Here is a 25763-nt window from a genome sequence, read left to right as displayed (position 1 = left end):
AGTTTTCCCCTCTTTTTTTTAATGGATAGTTACTCAAGTGCCTGCAATTGTACAAACCTCTAAGAACAGGATTTTCATAATTGGGCAATTATTTTGTTCCTCTTGGTGTTGAAAATAGTTTCTTTTTTATCCCTTTTTGTTACACTGTTTGTATTGCTGAGGTCGGCTTTGTGTGGTTGGTTGACCCCGCACATTGCCACATCGTTGTTCTAATAAATAAGCCATTGGCATTTTAAGCGTTCTCCTTTTTTTTACACCAGAGTTTAACGGAATTGTTCATTAAATCTTGGAGGGGTGTTCCTTTTTGACTTTTTTTGTAATTATTATTAATTATCTACAGTAAGTAAATCATAACTTTGGGTACAATTCAAAGTAAAATCGTCTGTCTGCAGTGGCTAATTTCACAAAGCCATTTGCCGTTATATAAAGAGCGTAAGTGCGTAACATTGGTAAGAGTAAACAAATTTTTTTCCAGAATTGCACACGCCCAGTGAAAACCGCACACTAGAAAGGGGCTTCTACTTTTGAACCCAGTCCACTTTATACTACAGGACCTCACACTTCCCAGTCTATTTATTCAAGAACTTCACAATGAATACTCGCCATGAAGGCTGTTAGTCTACCAGAACGCTGTAAACATGTGCCCTTTCCCTTAGCACCATGATTGACATTGTTCGAAAACAGAAAAATTCCCCTCCTGTCAAAATGCAATCACACCTTTGCCCTTGGCACACAACTTAATAGTATTTTGATAGTGTTAAAATAATCCGCTTAATTTCTTGTCCATTGAACTTAGCAAATGTAAATGGGAGATTAGAGAACCATTTGGCCAAGGTCACAGGTCTTGAGAAGTACTTTTCCCCTGAGAGACGGTGATTTTTGAGGAAAGAAAAAATGTCTGATTTATTTTCTGGACAGTAATGGGAAAAAAAAGAAAACAGCTTAAGGACTTTGTCTAAAGGTTATACAAAGATGGAGAATAGAGTTCCATGCATTCTGTCATTTCTGCTCCTGTCAAAACTTGAACCTAATAAGCTTTGTCGAAAGGATTTCCAAGAGGGAGGACAAGGTTTTCAAAGTGTCAACTTTTTCAAGTAAGGTTTCTACAAATTATTTTGTGAAACCGGACTCTGAAATATGGGTGGTCTATCGGGGGGGGGGGGGGGGGGGGGGGGGGGGAATAGTGTACTTCATTTGCTATGCATGCCAAGAGGAAAATGGGTAGATTTTAAAAGGTTTTTGTTGATATGACCATGGAGCTATACAATTTTCAGACAGAGAAGGTCTTAAGAATGTTCAGGACCAGTGGCGTAACTGGACATATTAATTTTTTTTTTTGGGGGGGGGGGAGGGGAGGCAAATGGGGGCAATGACATAATTGAGGTAGGGCTATTCAATCTGTCAAACCATTAATTTGTGAATTTTCGAAATCTCACGGTGGGGAGGGGGAAGGGTTTTGAGTGGGTGGGGGAATGGTTCTGAGTGGGAGGGGGAAGGGTTCAGAGGGGAGGGGGGAATGGTTCTGAGCGGGAGGGGGAAGGGGCCCTCTCCGTATGGTTACAGAATCATTGGAAGGGGAACATGCTAGTTTGTAGTAAAGCACACTGAAGTTGAAGTAGCTATAACAATATGGGAGCTGTCAATCACCCGGTGAATATTGAAATAATAATAATAATACATGTAGTAATAATAATAGACCATTTTTATATAGTGCTTGTCACGCCCGAGGGGTGTCTCAAAGCGCTTCCGACTATAGTACCCCTGGTCACTGGGAAACCATCTCGGCTCCCTGGGGAGTATGCAGCCTGTGCGCAATGTATGCGCTACTCAGCTAAACCAATCACAAGAACCATCTCTGCCCTCACAGGTACCCATTTACCCCTGGGTGGAGAGAAGCAATTATAGTTAAGTGTCTTGCTCAGGGACACAAGTGTCACCATTTACAGTGGGGGGATTATCCATGAGGCAAGTTTAAGCGGATAAAATAACAGAAGAAAAAAAAATGCAGTTTATATAGGAGAGAGATCATGATTGATTGATTAGTGAAAATGTACCCAATTAATTATTTTATTGTAATCAGATAGTTTGATTCAGAGAAAAGAATAGACTTCCAAAAGCGGTTGTGCCTTCTCTTTTGAAAAACACTCCATTGTCTTTTGGACAATCCAGCCCAACAATGGAAATATTTTGAAAGGTGAAATTTAAGCCTTGTTGAGCGCAGTAACGGTATAAAACACTCCAGACCGATGAAAGGCTTACACCTATCACTATCAGTTAGCGATTTGAATGACAAAAGCTTAAAGTTCAACCGAGTTTGAACGTCTGACATTTTGTTTGCTACTAAATGTAAAGTGCAGAGGAATGGTCAACTGTGTCCATGCTACGAGGTTGCTCCTTGTTACTGAGTGTGGTGTGTTTTTAGGGAGGTTAGGTGAGGGTGGGGAAAGCATGTATCGTTCATGGGTTGGCTGGCCTGTATGCTTTATTTTTTGAAAGGCAGGGGCACCAGGGCATTTTCTCCTTGGTTAAGGGCACCATACTACTGGAGGAATTCACGGGCACCAAGGCATTTTCTCACTGGTAAAGGGCACCCTATGAGGAAATTGTAAGTTTCTACTGGAGCATTTCAAGGGCACAAAGGCAATGACCAGGGGACATGGAGGCAATCGCCCTTGTTGCCTCTGTGAAGTGTCAGGCCTGGGGTGGGTGGGTGGGTAGTTGCTGATGACCTCTGCAACTCAATTTGCTCTTTGGGGCAACTCCTTATTGTTCTTTGGGGCAACTCCTTTTGTTCTTTGGGGCAACTCCTTTTGTTTTTTGGGGCAACTCCTTATTGTTCTTTCGGGTAACTCCTTATTGTTCTTTGGGGTAACTCCTTTTGTTCTTTGGGGCAATGTTTCTTGATGATGCATGGTCATATCAGCCATCAATCACTTCAGAGTCCAGAGCTTTATTAGTTCTAGTTTGCATTTACATGCGATATTATTTTGCTTGATTTTTTTACTTTTGCAGCCAAATTGCGTGGGGGTTTTCAGTTCAATCCAGCAGCTAATTATCCATGTTCGCATGACAATACAAACCATTTGAATACATATTGCTCTCTTAAAATATTCAACCATGCATTAACATACTGTGGGACCTGGAGAATGTTTATGAAGTGTGTGTGTTTTTAAGCATGACGTACGAACCTATCTTGGAGTGGAATTTCCCATTCGCTGACGTCATGTCATACTGGATTCCCTCCCACTCTCTACATGAAAAGTTCAACTCATTTTGATTTTTCTTTGTGCCAATGTGTTCTTTGCCTGATTGCTTCCTCAAAGATTTTTTTCTTCAGACCTTCCCAAACTCTCAAAAAGGGGTTAGTTTTCCAGTTAAAGGCACTGTTCAGGTTTGGTAATTGTCAAAGACCAGTCTTCTCACTTGGTGTATCCCAACATAACCATAAAATAACAAGCCTGTACAAATTTGGGCTCAATCGGTCATCGAAGTTGTGAGAAAATGATGAAAGAAGAAACACCCTTGTTGGACGAATTTGTGTGCTTTCAGAAAGGAATAAAAGACTTCTAGCTAGAAGTCTTTTATTGTTTTAGTGATAGGAATAAAAGACTTCTAGCTAGAAGTTTTTTATTATTTTAGTGAGAATAACCTCTTTCTCAAAAACTACATTACTTCAGAGGGAGTCGTTCCCCACAATGTTTCATACTATCAACAGCTCTCCAATGCTCGTTACCAAATCAGTTTGTAAGTTATTATTTGTTTTGAGTAATTACCAAACGTGTACCTTCCCTTTAATCGAGGGGCTTTTAGATTCCAACTAATTCATTCAAGCATACAATGACAAAAATTTTTCCATTGTATGACCAGCTCTTTTTTTAACCCCAAAAAGCAATCCCTGCACGTGTTGCATTAAAGAAAATTGGTTTGTGCCATTGTTGCCGTCAAACACTATACAACTTTCTAAGAACATGATTGAAAAACACTTTGAAGTATTTGTCAACAATATTGAAAACTTTAACTTTGTGCGGCGTTGATAGAAATTATATTGAAGTTTTTATTTTGGGGTAGCTACTTCATTCTCTCTTCTTTGAGCCTTTTTTTGTAAATTGATTGTAACTTACAATAATTTTTTTTCTTTTTTTGAAGGGGTGCAAAGTAAAGATTATAACACCATTTTTTTTCCCCTCTCCGGAAACTTAGTGGCATACGGCCAGATTTGGTGTAGAACTTGCTGCACTATCTTTGTTTGAGGTGTGGGCGGGGTATATACAGAGCGGAGAATAGGTGGGGGGCCCCCTCTGGGGTGTCTCTTTGATTCTCGGCATAATACACCGGTGCCAAAGGTGGCTTTTATGGTGATGAAACACTAGCCATGGTCATTTGAATTAGCGGCCACGGACCACCAAGCACCGCAGCCGACGTGACAATGCCCAAACCACGGGCGGCATTGTCACACACCTGTAACAAGAGAAAGCACTTATGGTGCCAAGAAAAGAAGTTCGGATGGCGGTTTGATCCTCGACGTTTTACACTTTCCCGATCTATAGGGTGCCGATTGTTGCCGACTTTATATTGCCAGTGTGGCTTGCATTGTTCCGACGATTTGCGTTCTTGATTTCGGTAAGTGAATAGAAAAACGCTGAAGTGTTTTCATAATTTGGAAACCCGAGCACACAACAGGTTAACGTGTACCAGCAAACCCTCCCTTTCTTTGACGCTAAACTGCTTTATTCGTCACCACAGTGCCGCAAAAGAGTCTACTTTCGGTTTTAGTCAAAAGCACACACACACCGCTCAAAGTTTAGAGCCACCAGTGACTTTATTTCCCAGATCTGCAAGTCCAACCACGAGAAGGTTTTCTCATCAGTGCTTGAGCCTCTTTGCCGAACTTCTTAAGGGGAACCCAACACGGATGAGTGTTATTCACATCAAAATCCGCAGATAGAAAAAATATGCACTTCAAAATGAACTCGTCGGGATGTTTGAAGGTGCTACTCGCATAACCCGCCAAGCCCGTACTAAGCCGTTCTGATGCCGGGACATAATTTTGCTCTGTGAAGCGAGGAGAAAATGTAACTTGGAGTCGGATCTTCTTCAGAGCATAAACTTGAAACATATTGAGACTGGCACGGATGCGTTCTTACATTTGGAATTGTCATTAGGAGCTCTTCAAGAAGTTTCATGGCATTTGGTTTCAAGACAGTTTGGATAGTTCACAATCTGTGGTTGATATTGGATGGTCTTGAAAAATTGGTGTTCTAAATTCTGTGTGTAAAATCAACTGACGCTGCTTGAGAGGAAAGTCTATCCATTGGTGTGGATTACTGCAGTGTTCCGTTTCAGAGTTGAAGTTACACTACAGTGATCCCAATTTTTACAGTTCAGATTGATGAGTTTGATTTTTTTTGCGATTAAACAAGACGGCTTTTTTCACCAATTTAAATCTTTTCACAGAGACGTTTTGACTCGTTGTTTCTACCTATTTGATGTGCTTTTATGGATGTGATTTCACAGGAAATATTATCCAGCGTTGAAATTTTGTGTGACTTCTTCACTGTATTTTGTCACAATCAAAATTTGTGGATGGTATAATGCTTTTCAGAGATTCTGAATTCACTCTATCTGACCGCGTTTTCAGTTTTGAGTCATTTGTTTGAACAGTGATTATTAACCTAAATCAATCTACATCAGGATTGTTTGATTTTGGTTTAGGGCACGCCTTTACAGCTCTGTCCAACCCTTTTGTCTCTCTGCTACCACTGACAATCAGTTGACGCCGGTAAAGGTTCAAGTTTGACTACAGGGACTCAAAATAACGGCGCAATTGGACCTTGCTTCTCCTCAAGTCTGTGATGGTTTTAATTTCGTTGTTAATCCACGTTTTGCAGAAGAATTACACTTTGGATGCTCAGTTGCACCTGCTGTTACCCAGCACTTCGTGGTACTTGAAAAAACGTACTTATGTTGTCTCAATGGTATAGTGACTACCGTTCCTCTGAAAACGTAAATAACACTGTATGGGACCCCTCTAGCACTGCACTGTCAGTTTTTTTTCTTCTCATACGGAAATTGAGCAATTATCCACTTTCTAATAACTGCTTTTCAGTATGATTTGCCAAGATTTTTAATTGGAACAGATTTGTTTGGAATCTCTCTGTGATATCACCAGTTTTTTAAAAGCCAGGAGCATCTGTTTATAAGATCGTATGTATGTGCAGCCTTCACCGAGTTCACAGGATTAATAGCTTGGTAACCGAAACCATTTTGTCTTGGATTGGAGAAGGGTTCCTTCCACCCCATCAGGGAGGCGAGTATTCCGCTCTCAGACGAGCGTCGAGTGTCTTTTTTTCTCCTACGTGGAGCCTAGCCTCATTGACTAGATCAGGAGGGACGTCTTGCCTTGTACGATATCTGTCAACATCGATCGTTAGCCAGCGATACATGGAGATTCTAGAAGGAGTTTATTATAAAGTGCCCTGTAGCGTTCTGTGAGGGGTTTTTTTTGGACGACGAAGACACAGGTGCCGTGTTGACTGGATGGACGACAGGCTTCACCAAGGGATTGTGACGATGATAACGAACATTTGAATATTTTCTGTGATACTGTCCTCATTCGCCAACTGTAAAAAAAAAGCGTTGATTGTGCGATTAGTTGATGTATTGTAAAACTAACAAGCTAATGATCGCTGGTGCTAAGTCTACGCTCAAGAAGTTAATAAAGACAATACGATTTTTGCGTAATATAAACTCGTTTGATATCGGTTGCTATACGATTTGGGGAGAAGGCTAGACTGTACGCATTTACATAATTGATCTTCTAACAGGATTTCAGAGAGCGGAGTTTGCGCTGTGGAGAAATATTCCATGAGTCACCAAGTGTCGTCTCTACATTCCTAACCTTAATCTCTCGGACATTTCCAGTAGCTATGGAAACCTTAGCAGCAAGTGTTTTTACTGCCCTCTGTCTTTTAAATCTAGATACGACGAGTCTCTGCCAGGACAAGGAATGTCCGTTCGGCGCAGAGTGCATGGTCACGCCAGACGGCGCGACGGCCAAATGCGTATGCTCGCAGGAGTGCGGAGAGACTGAGTACAATCCTGTCTGCGGGAGCGACGGGGTGGACTATGCGAATGAGTGTGAGATGAGACGAGTGAGCTGCCTGCAGAGACGAGAACTCAAACTCATCTATAACGGAGTATGCAGTGAGTATTTTCTTCTTTTCACTATTTTTTTTTTTAGGTATACATGAAGCTGTTTCTCAATTGCTTGATTCACTTACTTTGTTCTTAAATTTTGTTTAAGGTAGCATTAAAAGGGTATGGACAAGTCTTACATTTGTTTTTTTCCCCCGACTTTTATGAGGACTCTTTTATTGAGAAAATAAGTGAATCACAAAACTCAATTTGACCTCCCACTCCATCACAAAAATTGCTGAGAAAACTTCTCTCTTTTGACCTGAAGAACAAAAGAAAAAAATGTAGACAAATTCAGTAATATTCTAAAGAATTTTTGTACAGTGCTTGAGTTTACCTCCTAGCTTTGCAAATCATTGGCCGTGGGAAACACTTTTTAATGTGCTCACTAAGATGAAATGTAGCTATGACTCATTGGAACCACCATTATCATACATTCAGCAATAAATTGGAGCACAAAGAGACGTATGTTTTACTCTGTGCTAGCTCTTTCATTATTCCTTCCCTCTATATATTTAAAGATTTTAATGAGTCACCGAGTATGGGGTCAAGTGAGGTCACATTGGTGAATTCCCAAAGCCAGGTTAAATTGAACTGTTTGCTTGAAGCCAGTAATTGCAGTAACAAGTGTACTTTGTGGTCACACGGGATTAATTTTCAACTCTGAGTTACGCAAACCCCAAGAAAAAAAACCCCACCACATTGCATCCATTCATGAAAAGAATCGGCATTTCTGGTTTTTATTCAGGCAATAAGAATTCCCTCTTTTTGTTTGCTTTGTTAGTTCTACATTTTTTGTGATGGCCAATCTTTGCTTTGCATTAAAGACAGTGGACACTATTGGTAATTGTCAAAGACCAGTCTTCTCACTTGGTCGTCAAAGTTGAGAGATGATAATGAAAGAAAAAAACACCCTTGTCACATGGAGTTGTGTGCTTTTAGATGGTTGATTTCGAGACCTCAAACTCTAAACTTGAGGTCTCAAAATCAAATTTGTGGAAAAATACTTCTTTCTGGAAAACTGTGTCACTTCAGAGGGAGCCGTTTCTCACAATGTTTTATACTATCAACCTCTTCCCATTACTCGATAGCAAGTGAGGTTTTATGCTGATAATTATTTTGAGTAATTACCAATAGTGTCCACTGCCTTTAACCGTTGCAGAGAAGTGATGCTCTACTTCAAATATGAATGAGGTGGCCACAATGTATCAGGCGGGAAATCTCATTTCTACCGGGCGGAAGGTAGAAAATTGTCTGGACTGCTTAAAGGAGTATATAATACTGATATTCAAAACCCAGGGAAATTCTTCCGTTATAGATCCTTGCTTGACAGCAAACTTGGACAGTGATGCCATCTGCCAGCTAAACAGAAATCGTCAGCCAGTCGCTGGCTGCGTCTTCGACTGTGAGGGGTTACCAAGCGACCCTGTATGCGCCTCGGACGGACAAATATACGACACCGAGTGCCTGATGAAGCGAGTTGCCTGCCAGTCGCGGTTTGAGCTCTTTGCGCACGAGGAAAGTAACTGCCAAGCAGAAACCTGTGAGTTTAATAATTACTCCATGAGTTGGGGTTGAACAAAGAGTGGGGCTTTTAAAGTTAAAGATGAATGAATGTAAACAGGCTTTGCTCTCGCAATCTTTCGCACTCGCAAGCTTTTACGCTTTGCTCTCACAGTCCAGGTTTTTTTAACAAATCCCTGTATTAACAGTTGACTGACCCTATTGAGTCATATGAATCGTTGGTTTTTAACAGCATTTTACTGAACAACAGATTTTGGGTTTCAGTTGCAAACCAATCTAAGTTATTCCCTTTTTTTGTTTTTTTATCTCCTTCTTCATCCTAACGTATACAACCGTTTTGTTTTTACAAATGGCCCCTTGAAAATCCCTCCGAGATATTTTGTTTCAGTGATAATATTCTTTATTCTAAAGCTTCTCAACACACCACAACGCTTTTTCTTTCCAGCACTTCAAACAGAAATTTGTCCTCGGTATTTAGTTACTGTTGTGAACCCTGCCTACCTGGTTCGTGGACTTTCTGTTTGGCCAACTCACTTACAAATATATGTCTTATTTATAGAAGTCACTTTTTAACAATTTTTCCTCGGGTATTTGGTTTCAGTGTTGAATAATAGCGGTTGAATTCGACCCATCTCTGTTTGACACCTCCACAACACACTCCTAACAAATCTTTGTCATCTGCCTGTTTAAATACCTATCTCCCAGTCGATATTTGATTTCAATGATGTATTTGTGAGTTTTTGTTTGTGTTCTCATTTAAAAAAAAACTTGATAGCCCCATGCCTGAGTTTCCAGTGCGAGTTCGGGAAATGTATCCTGGATTTGGAGAGTAATCCGACCTGCCTGTGCATCAGCAGCTGCCCCGATGTGTACGTGCCGGTGTGCGGTACCGACGGCGTCTCTTATCACAGCGTATGTCACCTACAGAGAGAACAATGTACCAGCAAGAGACCCATCCAAGTCGTGTCTAACGGACCCTGCCGTAAGTGATGAAGATTTTCTTTTGTCCTTCATGGCGTTTGAGTTTTTATTATAATGTAACGCGTTCAAGAGACACGTTGGCCTTGGAGCGGGCGAGTTGGTCTATGTAAACCGTTTGAAATCGTTTGTTATGAAATTTATATGGTTCGAGAGATGTTTTTTTAAAGTAGAATATAATGATCCACTCAAATATGCCTCGAATTTTCACGGTTTTTCCTTCTACATCGTGAATTAACACAGTACGCCATTTTGTGGAATTAAAACTGCTGCACCTTGTAAGCCTTTATAAAGTGTTACAAAGTTTAAAAAAGTTCAAAAATCTGTCTCAGATCTGTCAAGTGTCCTAAAGACCTTATCAGTAAACTGGTAGACCAATGTAAATCAGACAAATTTGGATCAAAATCGGAGTTGTTTTTACTTCCCCCATGAGGAAAGTAGAATTCTTTGGTTTGCCCTACTTTACATGTTTACCCAAAGTGAATTTATCACCGCCCCTTCCCCTGCCATAAAAAAAATAACCTAGGAGAAGGAGAAGAAAGAGAAAAAACTTAACAAAAATAATATTTATCTACATGGAAAAGGTGTTTATTTTGCCAACACAGACGTCAAACGATAGTTGTAAGTTGACCCTCGTTGACCGACCCGATGACCCTGTGACCCCGTTTGACTCCCCAGTGGGCCAACATCCTGTGCTTTGATGTTCTTGTTGAAAAGATTGTGTTGTTACGTCTCTGGAGCATTGTAAATTGAAGATATTGCGGTTTAACTTATCCCTCCCATGTGGATAAATGTGGATGGTTTTTCAGGTTGCCATCAAAATTGGCATCTGTGTTTTTTTAACTCTTAAATGATTAGGAAATGGTTTTACACAAATTGTTACTTCTTAAAAGGGAGTTGACCCTCACGAGAAATTGGAAATTTGTAGTTATTACCTATTTTTTGTGTTTATTTCCAAAGATAAATGAGTGATTTATAGAAACGAAATAATCCGGCTCTCTATAAAAAGTAGCAATTTTCTTTTTCCTGTGAGAAAGTCGCTTGCTTCTAGACTTCAAAGCTTTTACCTCCCCCCAAAAAATATTCAATGCTGCCAAAAATTGAACTTAGAAATCATTTCATGAATACAAAATTCATAACCAAAAAATAAAGAAAAAAAAACCCAGTTGTTAATTCATATGTACTTTCACTTTAAGCTTTTACAAATATGGCAAAAAAAGGGACCAAAATCATGACAAAAACGAAAATAAAAGAAAGCCACATTTATTATCTCAGAATGTACTTTCACTTTAAGCTTTTACAAATGACATTGACACTGTGTCGGCATACCACCTCGATTGCCCCCACTTGAGAACTAGAAACAAATTTCAAACCGTACTTGAGAGGTTAACCTCATCATGACCCGAAAAGCATTAACTCAAATTGGGCTGTCAAACCCCTTGTATTTCAATCCGGGTACACTGTTCTTTATTTATTATGGAAACGTTTTTGAAGGGAGTTTTAGGCCGAGCCATTTAGAGACTGGAGGTCACTGAACAGTACATCGAAACAAGAGACTATTTTGGAAATTGGTTTTAAAAATAAACAGAAGTTCTGAAGGTTATTTAAGGCCACCCTAAATCTAGCACGGGTTGTTAGTCTCTTTTTTTTATATATAGTTTTGTTCTTAGATCTTATTTATATAAAGCCTTCTCTTTTTGTAAAGAGAAAAGTGTACATATTTTAACAGTAGTTGTTTTCACAATGGCTAGTAGTTGTGAAAAGCAAACCAAACAATGTATTGTGCTAGCAACTTGTGTCACTAAATGTACTGTTTTATTAGAAGAACACAAACTATTTGTTATTTTGCTTTCACTATTTTATTCTTCATTGGTTCTCTGGTGTTTTCAGTTTCACTGACATTTGGCCAGCGGACCACTGTTGAAGGAAGGACGCTAATCAACATTGTTAAAAGTCATTAAAGACAATAAGTTTTGCTCTCTTTCCCAGTGAACCAGTCAGAGGGATTGTGCAGCACCATACGCTGTGGCTATGGTGCCATGTGTGTGGAAGTCAATGGCAGTCCAACCTGCTCATGTGATATGATGTGCACCAATGAAGATTCCCCGGTATGCGGAACGGACAAAAACACGTACGGGAACGCGTGTCTGCTGAAACAGTCGGCGTGCGAACAACAGAAAGACATCCAAGTGGAGTTAGAAGGCCTCTGCAGTAAGTGTTTAACTTTTTCGGAAACATCCATAATTTCAATAATGCCTACAGCGGTATTATTTTTCTGAACTTGTTTTCGTTTCTTGACTGATCGTTTTCCTATTGATAATGGAGTGGTTTTTATAAGGATTTCAATTCTGTTTACCTCTCAACAGATGGCTGCGAATCCTTCTCGTGCGAGTTTGGCGCCATCTGTGAGATGAGCGTGAAAGGTCCAAAGTGCGTCTGTCCAGAGGAGTGTGTGAAGTTTGACTCGCCAATCTGCGGTTCGGATGACAACGTCTACCCCAACGAGTGCGAACTCAACGTGCAGGCGTGCCGGAAGCAAGAGGTTATTACTGTCGAGTCACAAGGAGATTGCAGTAAGTCCAGGTCTCACCCTTAACACTAACCCGCGTAGATCGTCTAGTAAAAACTGCTACGGGCGAGTAAACAGCACCTCTCAATTTGCCCTGTGGGCTACTATAAACTGTGAAACCTACCTGTTTAAAATGCTCATATTTCTTCCATTCAGATGTGAAAAATACATTTTTTTAAACTTGCTTGTTTTTATTATTACTACTGCATCAGAAAGGTACATTTACGACGATGCATGTTTAAAATCATGGCTAAACTTCCGGGGGGCAGGTTAAACCCAGAGTCGACGACTTTACAAAATGCTTAAGAGTAAGCTTTGAAGTCATTCATTGGAAAAGTTTACCATACAGATTCTTCAACTCTCGCTGATTCTACAGAGAGTTTTAATAACATTTTTAGAAAAATTTCTCCTGAAGTCGAGCAAAGTATATGAAACATCAAGATTAAACCGGCTCTTTTCAGAGCAAACACTCCCTCAAAAGAGAACTATAACATGGCTGTTGGCCCAAGTTTGCTATTTATGTATAGTTAATTGTCAGTGCCTTTAAAGTTAACGGATCTTGTTTCTCTCCGAGCAGCTGAGTGCGAGGGGGTGAAATGCGAGTACGGGTCCATCTGCAACCGAGGTCAGTGCACCTGCCCGACCTGCGCCAACATCAACCAGCCGGTGTGCGGCACTAATCAAGTCACGTATCAGAGCTTGTGTCATCTACGAGCTGAGATGTGCAACGAGAGAATCAGGATTGCTCAAGCGTTCGAAGGACCCTGTGATAATAATGGTGAAGACTTGTCATTTATGAAACTCTGTAGATCTATAAACAACATTTTCAAGCACTACAACATTTTGCTTACCCGAATAAGGTCACCAGCCAAACTGTTATGTCACATGTACAATTTGTGCCTGGCAACTTGCTTATTTCTGCTCAGCAGAAAATTCCTAAGCACTAGACAATTTTGCTTACCTGCCAAAGTGCTATGTCACATGTAGAATTTGTGACCGATATCCTGCTCAATTCTGCTAAGCAGACATTTTTTTTGCAATATTTTCTGCCGGAGGGGCTTTATGAAATTATACCCTGGGCCCAATTTCATTGAGCTGCTTGATCACAAAAAGTATAAGCACCAAACAATTTTGCTTACCAGAATAAGGTCACCAGCCAAACTGTTTTGTCTTATGTACAATTTGTGACTGGTTATCCTGCTCATTTCTGCTAAAAGCTGCTAAGCAGAGAATTATTTTGCAATTTTTGACAGCTCTACGAAATTAGGCCAAGGTTGTGAAGCTTATCAACCGAACTTAGTAATCACTACACTCTCCAAGAACCCCACGGAGAGAAAACAATGATGGAGTTTCAGTTTCAGTTTTCTCTGCCAGAGCCAGAGGGGGATGATGACATGACATTTCCACCTTTCGATGGTCCCTGGAGTTTTAATGAGCTTTTGGAAACAGTATCCCCACCAAAAAAAAAAAGTTGATGAAAGAGTAGGATTTGTTTGTGATACATGAAGAAAATAACTGCTTTCAAAACCTTTAAGAAGCTTTTACTAGAGCTTGAGTTCGGTGCTCTTATCCGCTCGGCCACGACACCCTACACTAACTTTGCGGTAGTGAAGTTTATAAATTACCGCAAACCATGTTTATGAAGTAACCCACGAACCAAATTAAAATTGGCCTTAAAATTTGTATTGCAGAAATGTCTGGCTCCGGTGAGGGCAACGACACCGATGTGGACCAAGAGGGGGGTGACGACAAGATGGACTTCTCCAGGGAGTGCGACGAAGCTCTCTGCCAGTACGGCGGTACCTGTGAGTACATGCCCAATGGTAACTCATACTGCTCATGTATCATGAACTGCCCCGCGACGCGCCTACCGGTCTGCGGCTCCAACCAGGTGACGTACGGCAGCGAGTGTCTGCTGAGAGAAGCGTCGTGCGAGCAACAGGCGCCGATATACGTGGAGAGCCAGGGATCATGTGAAGGTAAAACCTTTTGTCGGCTTAGGACTAAAAGGTCCGAAATTTACTGTGCTGTAGTACAGTATAAAGTTAGACAAGCTTTCAAAAGGACATAATCTAACAAATAACAATAATAATTAAGACTTGTAATGCGCACATATCCGACCTGCTGGGCGTCAAGGCGCCGTAAAACCAAAAACATAGAAAAAAAAACACAACTTAACTAAGAAAAAACAACTAAACAAGTCTTTGAAAACCTGTCATATATTGGAGAAAAGATTTGAATTGTGTGGTACAAAGACAAAATTTAAGATTAATTGGTGGAGAGTTCCAGATGTGTGGCACAGCTCGCGGAAAAATCCTGTTACATAGCCTGTGCTTTTCCGTTTGTATACCCTTTGGTTTGAGCCTGTGAATGGACAGTAAAGTTTTAAAGAAACATTCTTCTGATTTTTATCGTTTAAGATGTTGAAATGGAGCCTTGTGACGGAGACAGCCCCCTCATCATTCCCAACACCCAAGAAGAATACACCTGCACAGAGGAAGGAGAGGAATGCCCCTCCGGCAGTTACTGTCACATCCACCCCCTCAGGAAGTTTGCCGTCTGCTGTCCAGGTAGGTGGTTCGAACTCCAACTTGAGCGTCGTCGTCGTGACCGGTGGAGGGGTTTTTGTTGTGATCATGATAAAACTGGCAACCTTGAGACCAAACCAAACCAAAAAAATTGATAACAAACAAACAATCTAAGCCTTAACCAACATTATTAATCTTGGTTCATCATTTTACATGTAACTTGTTGTTCGAAGATCATTCATCTACCAAACCCTCCTACTACCATGGGCAACAAAGGAGACAGAGTTTTAGCCCGAGCACAAAACAGCTCATGTATTAAGTTCAAGAAATCAACTTGGAAAGCCTCAATCTTTTTCATGCATCAATAGCTTCGTACAGATCCCTGATCGTGGACAGTAAAAACAAATATTTGAGAAGATTGTTTTAGTAGCTCTAAGACCTAAAGAATCCCCTGAAAAAAAGAACTTCTTACAAATATCATCACACCAGTATACATTTTACAAGCGAACGATTGTCTCAACTTGTTTTTCTTTTTTTCTTTGATTTTGAATATTTTGAGCACTGTGTCTGACTTCACAAAAGAGTGCTTCCTTTGAATGAGTGAATCACACAATTTCTTATGTATCATATTTCTTGGGTTTTTTTTTCTTCTCCATATTTATTTTTGATTGTGTATGTTGGATTTGATCAGGCCAGTGGTGTGTAGTGCTTAGCACTTGACCGCACAGCACAGCACACACTATTATACATGTTATGTTGTTTTTTTGACATGTACATGTACATCATTTTATTGTATACTTTGATTGCCGTGTGAACTGTGTATCAGGTCGCTCTAAAGGAAACTATACCAAACTTTTACTCTCTGATTCCGAGCAGTTCATCTTACAGCATTGCCTTGAATTACACATAGACCTTGGAGGCTATGGCTTTTGTTGCCCCTGGTCTTGTCCTTTATGCCCTTCAAAGTTTTCCATTGACTTTAAGATTTTCCAATAGAAGTGCCCTTTGCAAAATGAAAAATGGCCTTGCCCTATCAACATGTTCAAAAAATGAAATTTGAGGCTTGTTGCAGTTTGGCATATACATAAAGAATGTTTACTGCAAGTGCCCTTTGCAAAATGAAAATGGCCTTGCCCTTCCAACATGTTCAAAAAATGAAATTTGAGGCTTGTTGCAGTCTGGCATATACATAAAGAATGTTTACTGCAAGTGCACTTTGCAAAATGAAAATGGCCTTGCCCTATCAACATGTTCAAAAATGAAATTTGAGGCTTGTTGCAGTTTGGCATATACATAAAGAATGTTTACTGCAAGTGCCCTTTGCAAAATGAAAATGGCCTTGCCCTTCCAACATGTTCAAAAATGAAATTTGAGGCTTGTTGCAGTCTGGCATATACATAAAGAATGTATACCGTCGCAAATGAATCCAAACCAAATCATTTGTGCCAAGTTTGTCCATCGCCCCAAACAAAAGTCACGGTGGAAAGCTAAAACCAAAGCAGTGAAAAATACTCGCACAACAAATTTTTACTCTCCATTTCCAAGCAGTTTATCTTACAGTATGCAATATACATAAGCAATGTATACTGTCAGAAATGGATTCTAATCATATCATGTATTCCAAATTTGTCCATTGGGCCAAAATCCACATTGGAAAGCTAAAACCAAAGCTGAAAAATAATATGTTTGTACCCAATTCCTTTGGGAAAAGGCCCTGAAACCAAAGGACAAGAAATGAAAACCAAAAAAATACAAAATGGTTTTATGAACATTGACAGGACGTTCCCCATTTAGGTATTACTTAGTACATGTAACCGATAAAAGCTTTTGTTTGTTGCCCGATAGTTTAGATGAAACGTAATATCTTAAAACCATTTAACCTGCCCAGTTCCTCCATGTCAAAATTCCCTAAAACCAAAGAAATTTCAGAACATACATTTGAGCGTTGAGAGAGGTATGACTAAGTAACTGAAAACAAGGGTAATATCTTGAAAGCATTTCCTTCAAACGTTAGAACCCTTAACGCCATAAATGCCCCCCCCCCTCCCAAATCCCCATGGAATGAAAACTGCGTAGCGTCATCCATCAATAACTCGATGAACTAACCCCCCAAAATAATCTTAATGATTTCTCCCATTTCTTTGTTTTTCTCTTTCTCTCTCACTGTGGACATTTTGTGTGTCGTATATTGCATCCATCACATCATTTGGAATGTTGTCACACCGTTGGCCGACCCATGTTCTTATTGTTGTTTCCATAGTTACCAGAGGTTTGTCTTACAACTCAACATTCAAAATGGACACTTGTGCAATTTAAAAAAAAAAAAAAAAAAAAAAAAAAAATTGATAATAAATAACATTTTGCGAACTGATTCCCTTCTAATGAATGTAGTTTGAGAGAAGAGGATTCCAAAACATTTCGACATGAGAAGCATTTCTGCATGAAATTTTTCTCAAAGTGTGTGTTCCAATTCAAATTATTCTTCCAGCCTTTGGACACGTAATAACCGCTCCAGATTTTTGGCGGTATCAGAAAAACGCTACCACATTTTAAAATGATATTTCCCATTTTAATGGTTACTTCATGTCTTTATTTATATAGGAATAAAACGTATAATGGCTCACAAAACTCCTAATTTTATTTGAAAACCTAAGCACAAGTTTCCATTTTGCTGTCGTTTAATTCATTTATGTGTTGCATACATTTGCATTAACTGTGTGTTATCATCATTCATTTATCCTTGTAGTGATGCATTCATTTTGTGTTGTGTGCGTGGTGTAGAAATTAACGATTGCGCTGGCTTTTGTAGTAATGGCGTTTGAGCGTAGTGGCTCATTGTGATTGTCTATTAGGCGTGGCCGGTAAGAGGGCACAGTGCCTGTCATTAATCTAAACATGCCAGGCAGACTAATACTACAGAGTCATTAATTATTTTTAACCCATTTTGTTTTAGAGACAAATCATTTCTATTACTAGAATCATCAGTAATATATCTGGACATCGCTAAATTTTCAAAATCTAATATTTTAACAAACAGAAATATTATTAAAAGTAACTCACAACAGGTGTTTTGTTTTAAGAAAGATAGGTGCTGGACAATTTTAGTTCAGGATATGAAATTTAATTATGTTTTTTGGTTGAGTTATGAAAGAGGTCAAATATTGCAGCAAACATCCACGGGGGTTTTGGTAAAAGCTGCTTTGCTATGGTCATTCAAGGTTGAATAAATTTGTTTATAAAGTTTTAAATTAGTTTTGCTTTATAGACCTTCCTACGTGATGAGTAACATCGAACGGTATCTAGTGTAGAGCAGAGCAAAATGCTCCACAAATTGTATCATTTGCTACTCAAACAGTTTTCCGCTCAATATTGGCTATCAGTTTGCATAAAATAAGTTAGGTCTCAATTTTGTTGCCATGCAAAATTGCTGGATCAAACCGTTTCCTGCATAATGGCTTTAAAAAAAAAGTGATAAAAGTAGCCCCAAAAAAACTTGGCAATTGATGACTGAGAAATACAAAATAAGCTTCAATGGCTAGGGTGAAGGTAACCATATTACTATAATCCATGCTCGTAGATAACCACTGGTGCTTGGTATGTGTGGCTGCTAAATCGCTAAGTTCAATCGGCAGGGTCGGAAGAAGTCCGTCTCTAAAGTTGCAATGTGCTGCTCTGTAGTGCTTTTGTCAAACGTAGAAGCCTCCCCTCACCTTGGAGTTTGTTTGTTTAAAGTCTCCTCCATCATAAAATACCAACTCTTGGTATTAAACCAGTTTGCTAGGTGTTGCTAGATTGTGTCTCCACCATTCAAAGTTTCAAATTCTACCAATTTTATTGACATCAAACAACTTTAATCGCTTATTTGAATACCTAGTATGAAATACCGGAAAAATCAACCCTGCAAAGTTTCAAATTCTACTAGTTATATTTACATCAAACACCTAACTACCTCAAACATAATTATTTTAATACCTAGTATAAATTATAACAAAAGTACTGGACAAATCAATTATGCAAATTTTCAGATCTTCCTATCCCAATTTATCTCCACCAAACACATTCCTGTGTTCATTGGATTACCTCCTGAAAGAATGAAGAGAGAAAGAATGAATGAAAAAAGGAATAAGAACAAAATCTAGCTGCATTTTTAGAACATTGACTGATACAATTTAAATTACCCAGAATACCCTTTTAAGATTAATTTTTGAGTGAAAGTTTTAGAATGGCAGTTGTTAGCAATTAAGCAAGCAACTTGTGGTACCTTGTTGAACCCCGCAGTGCTCCCTCTTTTAAAAATCTCCTCTCCTTTTGTTTCAAATGCAAGATGTAGTCCAAGAGTGTAAAGTTGGTTTTAAACGCTGCAAAGTTATGCTTTTTTTTATTTTCATTGTCTCGCTTGGTGGCTTTTTCAAATACAACATCGTTTTGCAGTGGCGCTTCTGGTATTGCTAGTGGGCAACTAGTCTTTAGTTGGGGCTGAAAAAAAAAGAACTCTTTGAAATCCAATATCCAATCTTTTTTACTGAAAGAGTATCTTAATATTTTGACTTTATGGTCACAATTTTGGTGTGAAATACTGAGATCTTTTGTGGTTTTAGGGACAAGAGCTTGAATTTGAAAGAGGAGGACTTTAAAGTGAGGTCATTTTCAGACTCCTTCTCTCTCTCAAAAAAAAACATACTCCAAAACCACACCAATATTTCTTGAGCTTCACGTATTCCCAGATTTCAGAATAATGCTTTTGGGTGCAGGCGAATAAATATTAACAGTCTGCTTGTTGCGCATAGTAAGGGGTTGAAGGAAAACATAAAAAGAGGTTGTAAACGCTTGTTTGATGATTCATGTCTGTATGTAAATAATGTGAAATTTAACAACCTTGTACCCATAGAGCAAACATCCCCACCAAGTTGTGAAGACGGGATGTATGGTTGTTGCCCGGATGGTATCACGGCGGCTCAAGGGTTCAACGAGGCTGGCTGTCCAAGTAAGTAGCTGTTGTAATAATGTCTGACCTGATACTTCGTGGAGGCACCAAAAGCGATTGCCTCCGTGACCCTTGGTCATTGCCTTGGTGCCTTTGAAATGCTCCAGTAGAAATTTAAAATGTTCTCATAGGGAGTCCCTTACCAAGAAGAAAATGCCTTGGTGCCCTTGACATGCTCCAGTAGAAGTTTACACTTTCCTCATAGGGTACCCTTTACCAAGGAGAAACTGCCTCGGTGCCCTTGCTCTTTCAAGAACGAAGCCTGTAATAATTATACACACCCGAAGAGCGTCTCAAAGCACTTACATTATTACCCCTGGTCACAAGGCCATTTACATGTAATTCGTTCCTTAAACCATCTCAGCTCCCTGGGGAGTATACAGCCTATACAAAAATAGTGCGCTACATTTTGCAAAGATCGTGTTTGAAGCCTTCCCATCACAAAATGTACTGGAAAATAGTTCTTTTCGTCCCGGAAAAGCTTCAAACACCAGTACTTTTCGTCCTGGAAACGCTTCAAACACAGTTTTTTTTTCTTCAAGTCCTCATTGTTGATGGGCCTACTTTGCTGTCGTTCATCTACAGGTCATTGCGACTGCAACGAGCTGGGCTCCTATTCACCAGTCTGTAACCCTACCAACAAGCAGTGTCCATGCAAGCCAGGCGTCGGCGGCAAGAAGTGCGACCGCTGTGAGCCTGGATTCTGGGACTTCCGTGAGATTCAGGCAGGCAATATCGGTTGCAGACGTAAGTTTCTGTCTCGAACAAGCGGACATGTTTAAAAAGTTATAATTGTGGATCAGGGAATTTTTTCCTCGTCTTTCAATCCGGATAAATGCACCGACGCTCCACCAACCGAGTTATCTAGCCCTAAGGTTGTGATGCCCCTATTTTGTTCATCCCGAATAATCAACAAAATCTACGCAGTCATTATCAGTAACATCTCTTTAAAAAAGTAAAAAATGTTTTCACGTTGCTGATTGGTTTGCAGCTTGTGGTTGTTCCAAGGGAGGCTCGGCTCGCGATGATTGCGAGCAGATGATGGGAACATGTATGTGTAAACACAAAGCCATGGGCATCAAGTGCAACATGTGCCCCAAGGGAATGACCATGGGAGCTACTGGCTGTGTAGAAGGTAGGTACACTGCATCGTAGGCCTTTACCTTTATTTAATAGGGTGTCGTGGCTGAGTGGTTAAGAGCATCAAACACAAGTTCTGGGGCCAATTTCATAGAGCTGCTTAAGCAAAAAGAATTGCTTAAGCACGAAAATAGCTTGCTTATTTTATATATGTTACTGGCCAAAATTTCATGTTGTATACATTGCTTGTGACTGGTATTTAGCTGTTGTTTACTTAGCATAACCATTGAGTGGAGTATTGGCCGGTAATCTGATTGTACTAAGCAAGGATTTTTTTGCTTAAGCAAAATTTAGTGCTTAAGCAGCTCTATGAAATTGGGCCCTGTTGGTTAAGTCATGGGGTGTGGGTTTGAATCCTGCTCATGACACTTGTGTCCTTAAGCAGTGTCTTCACACAGTGGTATAAATGGGATACCTGCGAGGGTGTAGAGGTTCTTTTTGTGTAAGAAAATGCCACTGGAACGCCACGGCAGCTCATAACTGCCAGGACCAGCTGCAAGGATTCGTACTGCCTCTAGCTACTGGGCAATCTTGGTGGTCTAGTTGGTAGGACACTGCTCTAGAATCCCACTGCTCTTTTTTCCTCGTACTGCATCTCTTTGGAACTCCTTGCCTGGTGCATGTTTCCCTTCATCCTATGATCTTCCATCTTTTAAGAGGAAGGTCAATTCCTACCTTCAGCTCCACTGAGTTTCTGCTTGTCTATGTTTTCTTCTTTGTAGCCCTCAACCTAGAGTGGCTTTTAGCCTTGTTTTGGGCGACTTGCATAAAAAAAAAAATATTTAAAAAAAGGTAACTGTTGTGGGTTCCAATCCCACCCAAGTAATGTGCTGTGGATTTCTTTTTTTTTACAGGACTCAGGAGTAAGTACCAAGTATTCATTGCTTACTGACACACATCGGTGCGGGGTAAAATCAAATAATATTCATTATGCCCAATGCAAATTTAACATCTGTTAAACTTCTTCATCCAATCTAGTTGTGACCGTAGTGGACGACAATTCCAATCTCTGCGAGCAACTCAACTGCCGTTTCCACGCCACCTGTACCTTCATGGACGGACTCGCTACCTGCGTCTGCCCCTCGGAATGCCCGGCGCTCTTCGAGCCGGTGTGCGGCACGGACGGACAGACGTACGGCAATGAGTGCCAGATGAAAGTCTTTGCTTGCCGGCTGCAGCGAGATCTTCAAGTATACGCCAGGGGTATCTGCGAGAGTAAGTTGTTGTACTTTTTTGCGGTAAATGTGGCGCAGGCCACATACCGAGGACCACCTGTTGAGATGTCCTTTTCTAGAAAGAAAAATATTAACCCACTCCAAAACAAACCAGCTTCTTCCCTCAAATACTTCTTAGTTTTAAACACCAATTTTTAAAAATTGTGTATTTTTTCTATTTGTTTGTTTAAGCTGTTGTCATGACGCCAATGACTGTACCTCTGGAATGTCTAGAGGCCGAGTTTGGTTGCTGCGACGATCAGGAAACGCTCAAGACAAATCCAGAAGGGGAAGGCTGCCCTCTGTTGCCCGGAATGACAAGTGAGTAATGGTCCCGCACATAATATCATGCACTCTTGAATCTATTATTTATCCTCATTTGTCACGATAAACATGTTACTAAATAGCCTGAAAGTCAACTCCTGTCAAATTTTCCTATTTTTTTTTCGAGAATCAAATATCAAGCCCAATGCTAATAATCTCCTGTCATTCATTTCACAGCCACTAAAATTGTCCCTACTATGTTGACAACGAAAATGACGTCTCCAAAGTCCAGTCCGACCATGGCATCTTCTCCAGTGACTGAAATGCCTCCCGATGCGACAACCATTCAATCTCCACCTTCCGACGATCCTGCCATAACCCAGCCACAAATTACAAGTCAGACGGCCCCTCGGACCGCTGTGATGAGCGACAGCACGTCGAACGCCATCGGCAGCAGCGAGTCCAACGCCATTGGCAGCAGCGAGTCCAAGACCAACGAAGCATCCACAAAATTCAATTTCCCACAGTCACAGACGAGCACAAACCCCTCGCAGACGACTGTTCGAGTCGTGGATGAGACGAGCATGCCAACGATGACTTCCGGTACCAGCATGACTTCTGGTACAACAACTACTTCCGGTACCAGCATGACTTCCGGTACAACAGTGACTTCCGGGCCCAGCATGACCTCCGGTACAAGTATGACTTCCAAAACAATGGCTTCCCATTCAAGCTCTCCGACCATGGCAGACACGACTACCCCACCCAGTGAAAGTTTTCCTTTGACATCACTCCCGTCTACTCCCACGATGACGACCACGACCAAGACCATGGAGGTTAGAACGAAAGCAACCACCAAGCCTCTGACGGAAACTTTGACGACGTTTTTCCGCACCAGTTCCATGGATCCAACAACCGTCACACCGTTGTCGACTACACAGATGGTGCCTGAATTGACCACACAACCACCAGTACAAAGTAAGTCAATGCACTCAAAAAGGCCAGCCGTTTAGTTATTGATTGTTATTTTTTTTATTTGTTTTTTTTATAAATCTTAAAGCTGCCAGTTTAATCAGGGATTGTCACTCTCCCTTTTTAAAATAATAGTATTTAAGCAAATAGTGCCTCATGCTAAACCAACCCCAAGGCGCTGTACAAGAAAAATAATGCTTTAACCCTGTGTCTGAAAACTAGTATGCAGCAGAGATTGGGTTTTGACTTAGAAACATAGATACCATGTCAACAGGGGAAACATTGGTAAATGTCAATTCAGGATGTGACCTTTGTTTTAACATTTTTGTTTGATTTGAAGTAGGTCAGATCTTGCTGTTGTTTGTGGCCGCTATGGGCATTTTGGTACAAGAAGTTTCTGGCTGTTGTGGGTTTTTGTTGCTGCCACATATTTAACTATTTTGCATTTTTCCACTAGCGACGGAGCCTGCCCCGGTGCCCATTTGTGAGAGAATAATGTGTCTTCACGGAGGAACCTGTCTTGAAAGGGAAACGTTGTCCCAGGGTTATTTGTGTATCTGCCCGATCGGATGGGGCGGCCCCGTCTGCGAAGAAGGTATGAACAAACTTATTTTAGCATGTATAGCGAATTTATGCAACTGGTGAAATATTGCTCTTTAATTGTTTTGTTATTTTCCTCTTAAAGCCATTGGACCCTTTCGGTACAGAAAAAAAAGAAAAAAGTTCACAGATTTACAAATAACTTACAGGATTTACAGAAGGTAGTGGTGAAAGACTTCCCTTGAAATATTATTCCATGAAATGCTTTACTTTTTGAGAAAACAGTAAAACAATATCAATTCTCGTTAGCGAGAATTACGGATTTATTTTAAACACATGTCATGACACGGCGAAACGCGCGGATACACGGGTGGGTTTTCCCGTTATTTTCTCCAGACTCCGATGACCGATTGAGCCTAAATTTTCACAGGTTTGTTATTTTATATATAAGTTATAATACACGAAGGCTGGGCCTTGGATAATAGTGTTTACCGAAAGGGTCCAATGGCTTTAAAGACTTGACAACAAATGAAGCTTAAACTTCTACAGGTAAATTATATTACATACATCTTCATATGCAAAAGGTACACTGGACACTATTTGTAATTATGCAAAAAACATTGTTAGCATAAAAACTTACCTGGTAATGAGCAACGGAGAGCTGTTGATAGTATAAAACATTTTGAAAAACCACTCCCTCTGAAGTAACTTAGTTTTTGCGAAAGAGATAATTTCTCACTCAAATAATAACAGACTTCTGACCTGAAGCCTCCAATTTTTATTGATGAAATTGAATGGTTGACCAGCTCTCGTTACTTTCCTCAGCGGTGACCTTCATGACGCCATCTCTCTCCGAGTTCTCCTACCTCGCCTTCCCCAAGATGAGAGCTTTCTTCAGCGTCGACATCACTCTGGAGTTCCAAACGGAGGAGGCAGAGGGCCTTCTCCTCTTCAACGGCCAAGAAGACGCCGAGAACGGCGACTACATCTCGCTCGCAATCGTCAAGGGTTCTGTGGAGCTAAGGTACAATGTGGCACCCGAGTGAGTATTGAAATTTTTTGTTGTGATTTGCCGAGTTGACGAAGAAGCATGAAGCGCCTCTCCTACTCCTACTCGCCTCTGCAACTAGAGGGCTAATCTAAAAATGCCTACTTAACTACCCCCGGTAACCGTAAGGTAACATTACTTAGTTTGCTAACCGCAAGGTAAACCTTTCCAGTTTGCTAACCGCACGGCAAACCTTTCCAGTTTGCTAACCGCAAGGTAAACCTTTCCAGTTTGCTAACCGCACGGCAAACCTTTCCAGTTTGCTAACCGCACGGCAAACCTTTCCAGTTTGCTAACCGCACATTAAACCTTTCCAGTTTGCACACTGCACGGTAAACCTTTCCAGTTTGCTAACCGCAAGGTAAACCTTTCCAGTTTGCTAACCGCAAGGTAAACCTTTCCAGTTTGCTAACCGCACGGCAAACCTTTCCAGTTTGCTAACCACACACTAAACCTTTTCAGTTTGCACACTGCACGGTAAACCATTTCAGTTTGCAACCGTCAAGAATTGAATTGAATTGAATTGAAAGTAGCTAACCGCAAGGTCAAACGTTCCAGTTTGCTAACTGCATGGTAAACCGTTTCAGTTTGTTAACTGCACAGTTAACCTTTTCAGTTTGCAACCGTAAGGTTGCTAACCGCACGGTAAACCTTTCCAGTTTGCAAACGGCGCGGTAAACCGTTTCAGTTTGATAACTGCACGGTAAACCTTTCAAGTTTGATAACCGCCAGTAAACAGTTCTAGTTTGCAAACTGCAAGGTAAACCTTTTCAATTTGCTATCCACAAGGTAAACCACGTTAGTTTAC

The 25763-nt window shown here is 40.5% G+C and overlaps 1 protein-coding gene across 3 annotated transcripts in view; it reads left to right on the top strand.

Moving 5' to 3' along the window:
- LOC139951114 (agrin-like) overlaps positions 1–25763 on the top strand; it is a 97954-nt gene that overhangs the window by 58761 nt on the left and 13430 nt on the right. For 2 of the 3 annotated variants that reach the window (XM_071949952.1, XM_071949955.1), the window contains exons 4-19: positions 6979–7203; positions 8513–8737; positions 9494–9700; positions 11686–11907; positions 12063–12269; positions 12843–13043; positions 13957–14244; positions 14686–14835; positions 19682–19777; positions 20363–20524; positions 20769–20912; positions 21896–22132; positions 22324–22452; positions 22633–23373; positions 23825–23962; positions 24733–24949. In XM_071949952.1, the coding sequence (XP_071806053.1) occupies positions 6979–7203; positions 8513–8737; positions 9494–9700; positions 11686–11907; positions 12063–12269; positions 12843–13043; positions 13957–14244; positions 14686–14835; positions 19682–19777; positions 20363–20524; positions 20769–20912; positions 21896–22132; positions 22324–22452; positions 22633–23373; positions 23825–23962; positions 24733–24949 (3589 nt within the window). The remainder of the gene's footprint in view (positions 1–6978; positions 7204–8512; positions 8738–9493; positions 9701–11685; positions 11908–12062; positions 12270–12842; positions 13044–13956; positions 14245–14685; positions 14836–19681; positions 19778–20362; positions 20525–20768; positions 20913–21895; positions 22133–22323; positions 22453–22632; positions 23374–23824; positions 23963–24732; positions 24950–25763) is intronic. The other variant, XM_071949954.1, reaches the window with a different exon arrangement.

Source organism: Asterias amurensis, chromosome 18 (assembly GCF_032118995.1).
Source record: "Asterias amurensis chromosome 18, ASM3211899v1".
NCBI lineage: Eukaryota > Metazoa > Echinodermata > Asteroidea > Forcipulatida > Asteriidae > Asterias > Asterias amurensis.
Note: the sequence above shows the minus strand (reverse complement) of the source record. Positions and strands in the feature narration are given on the sequence as shown.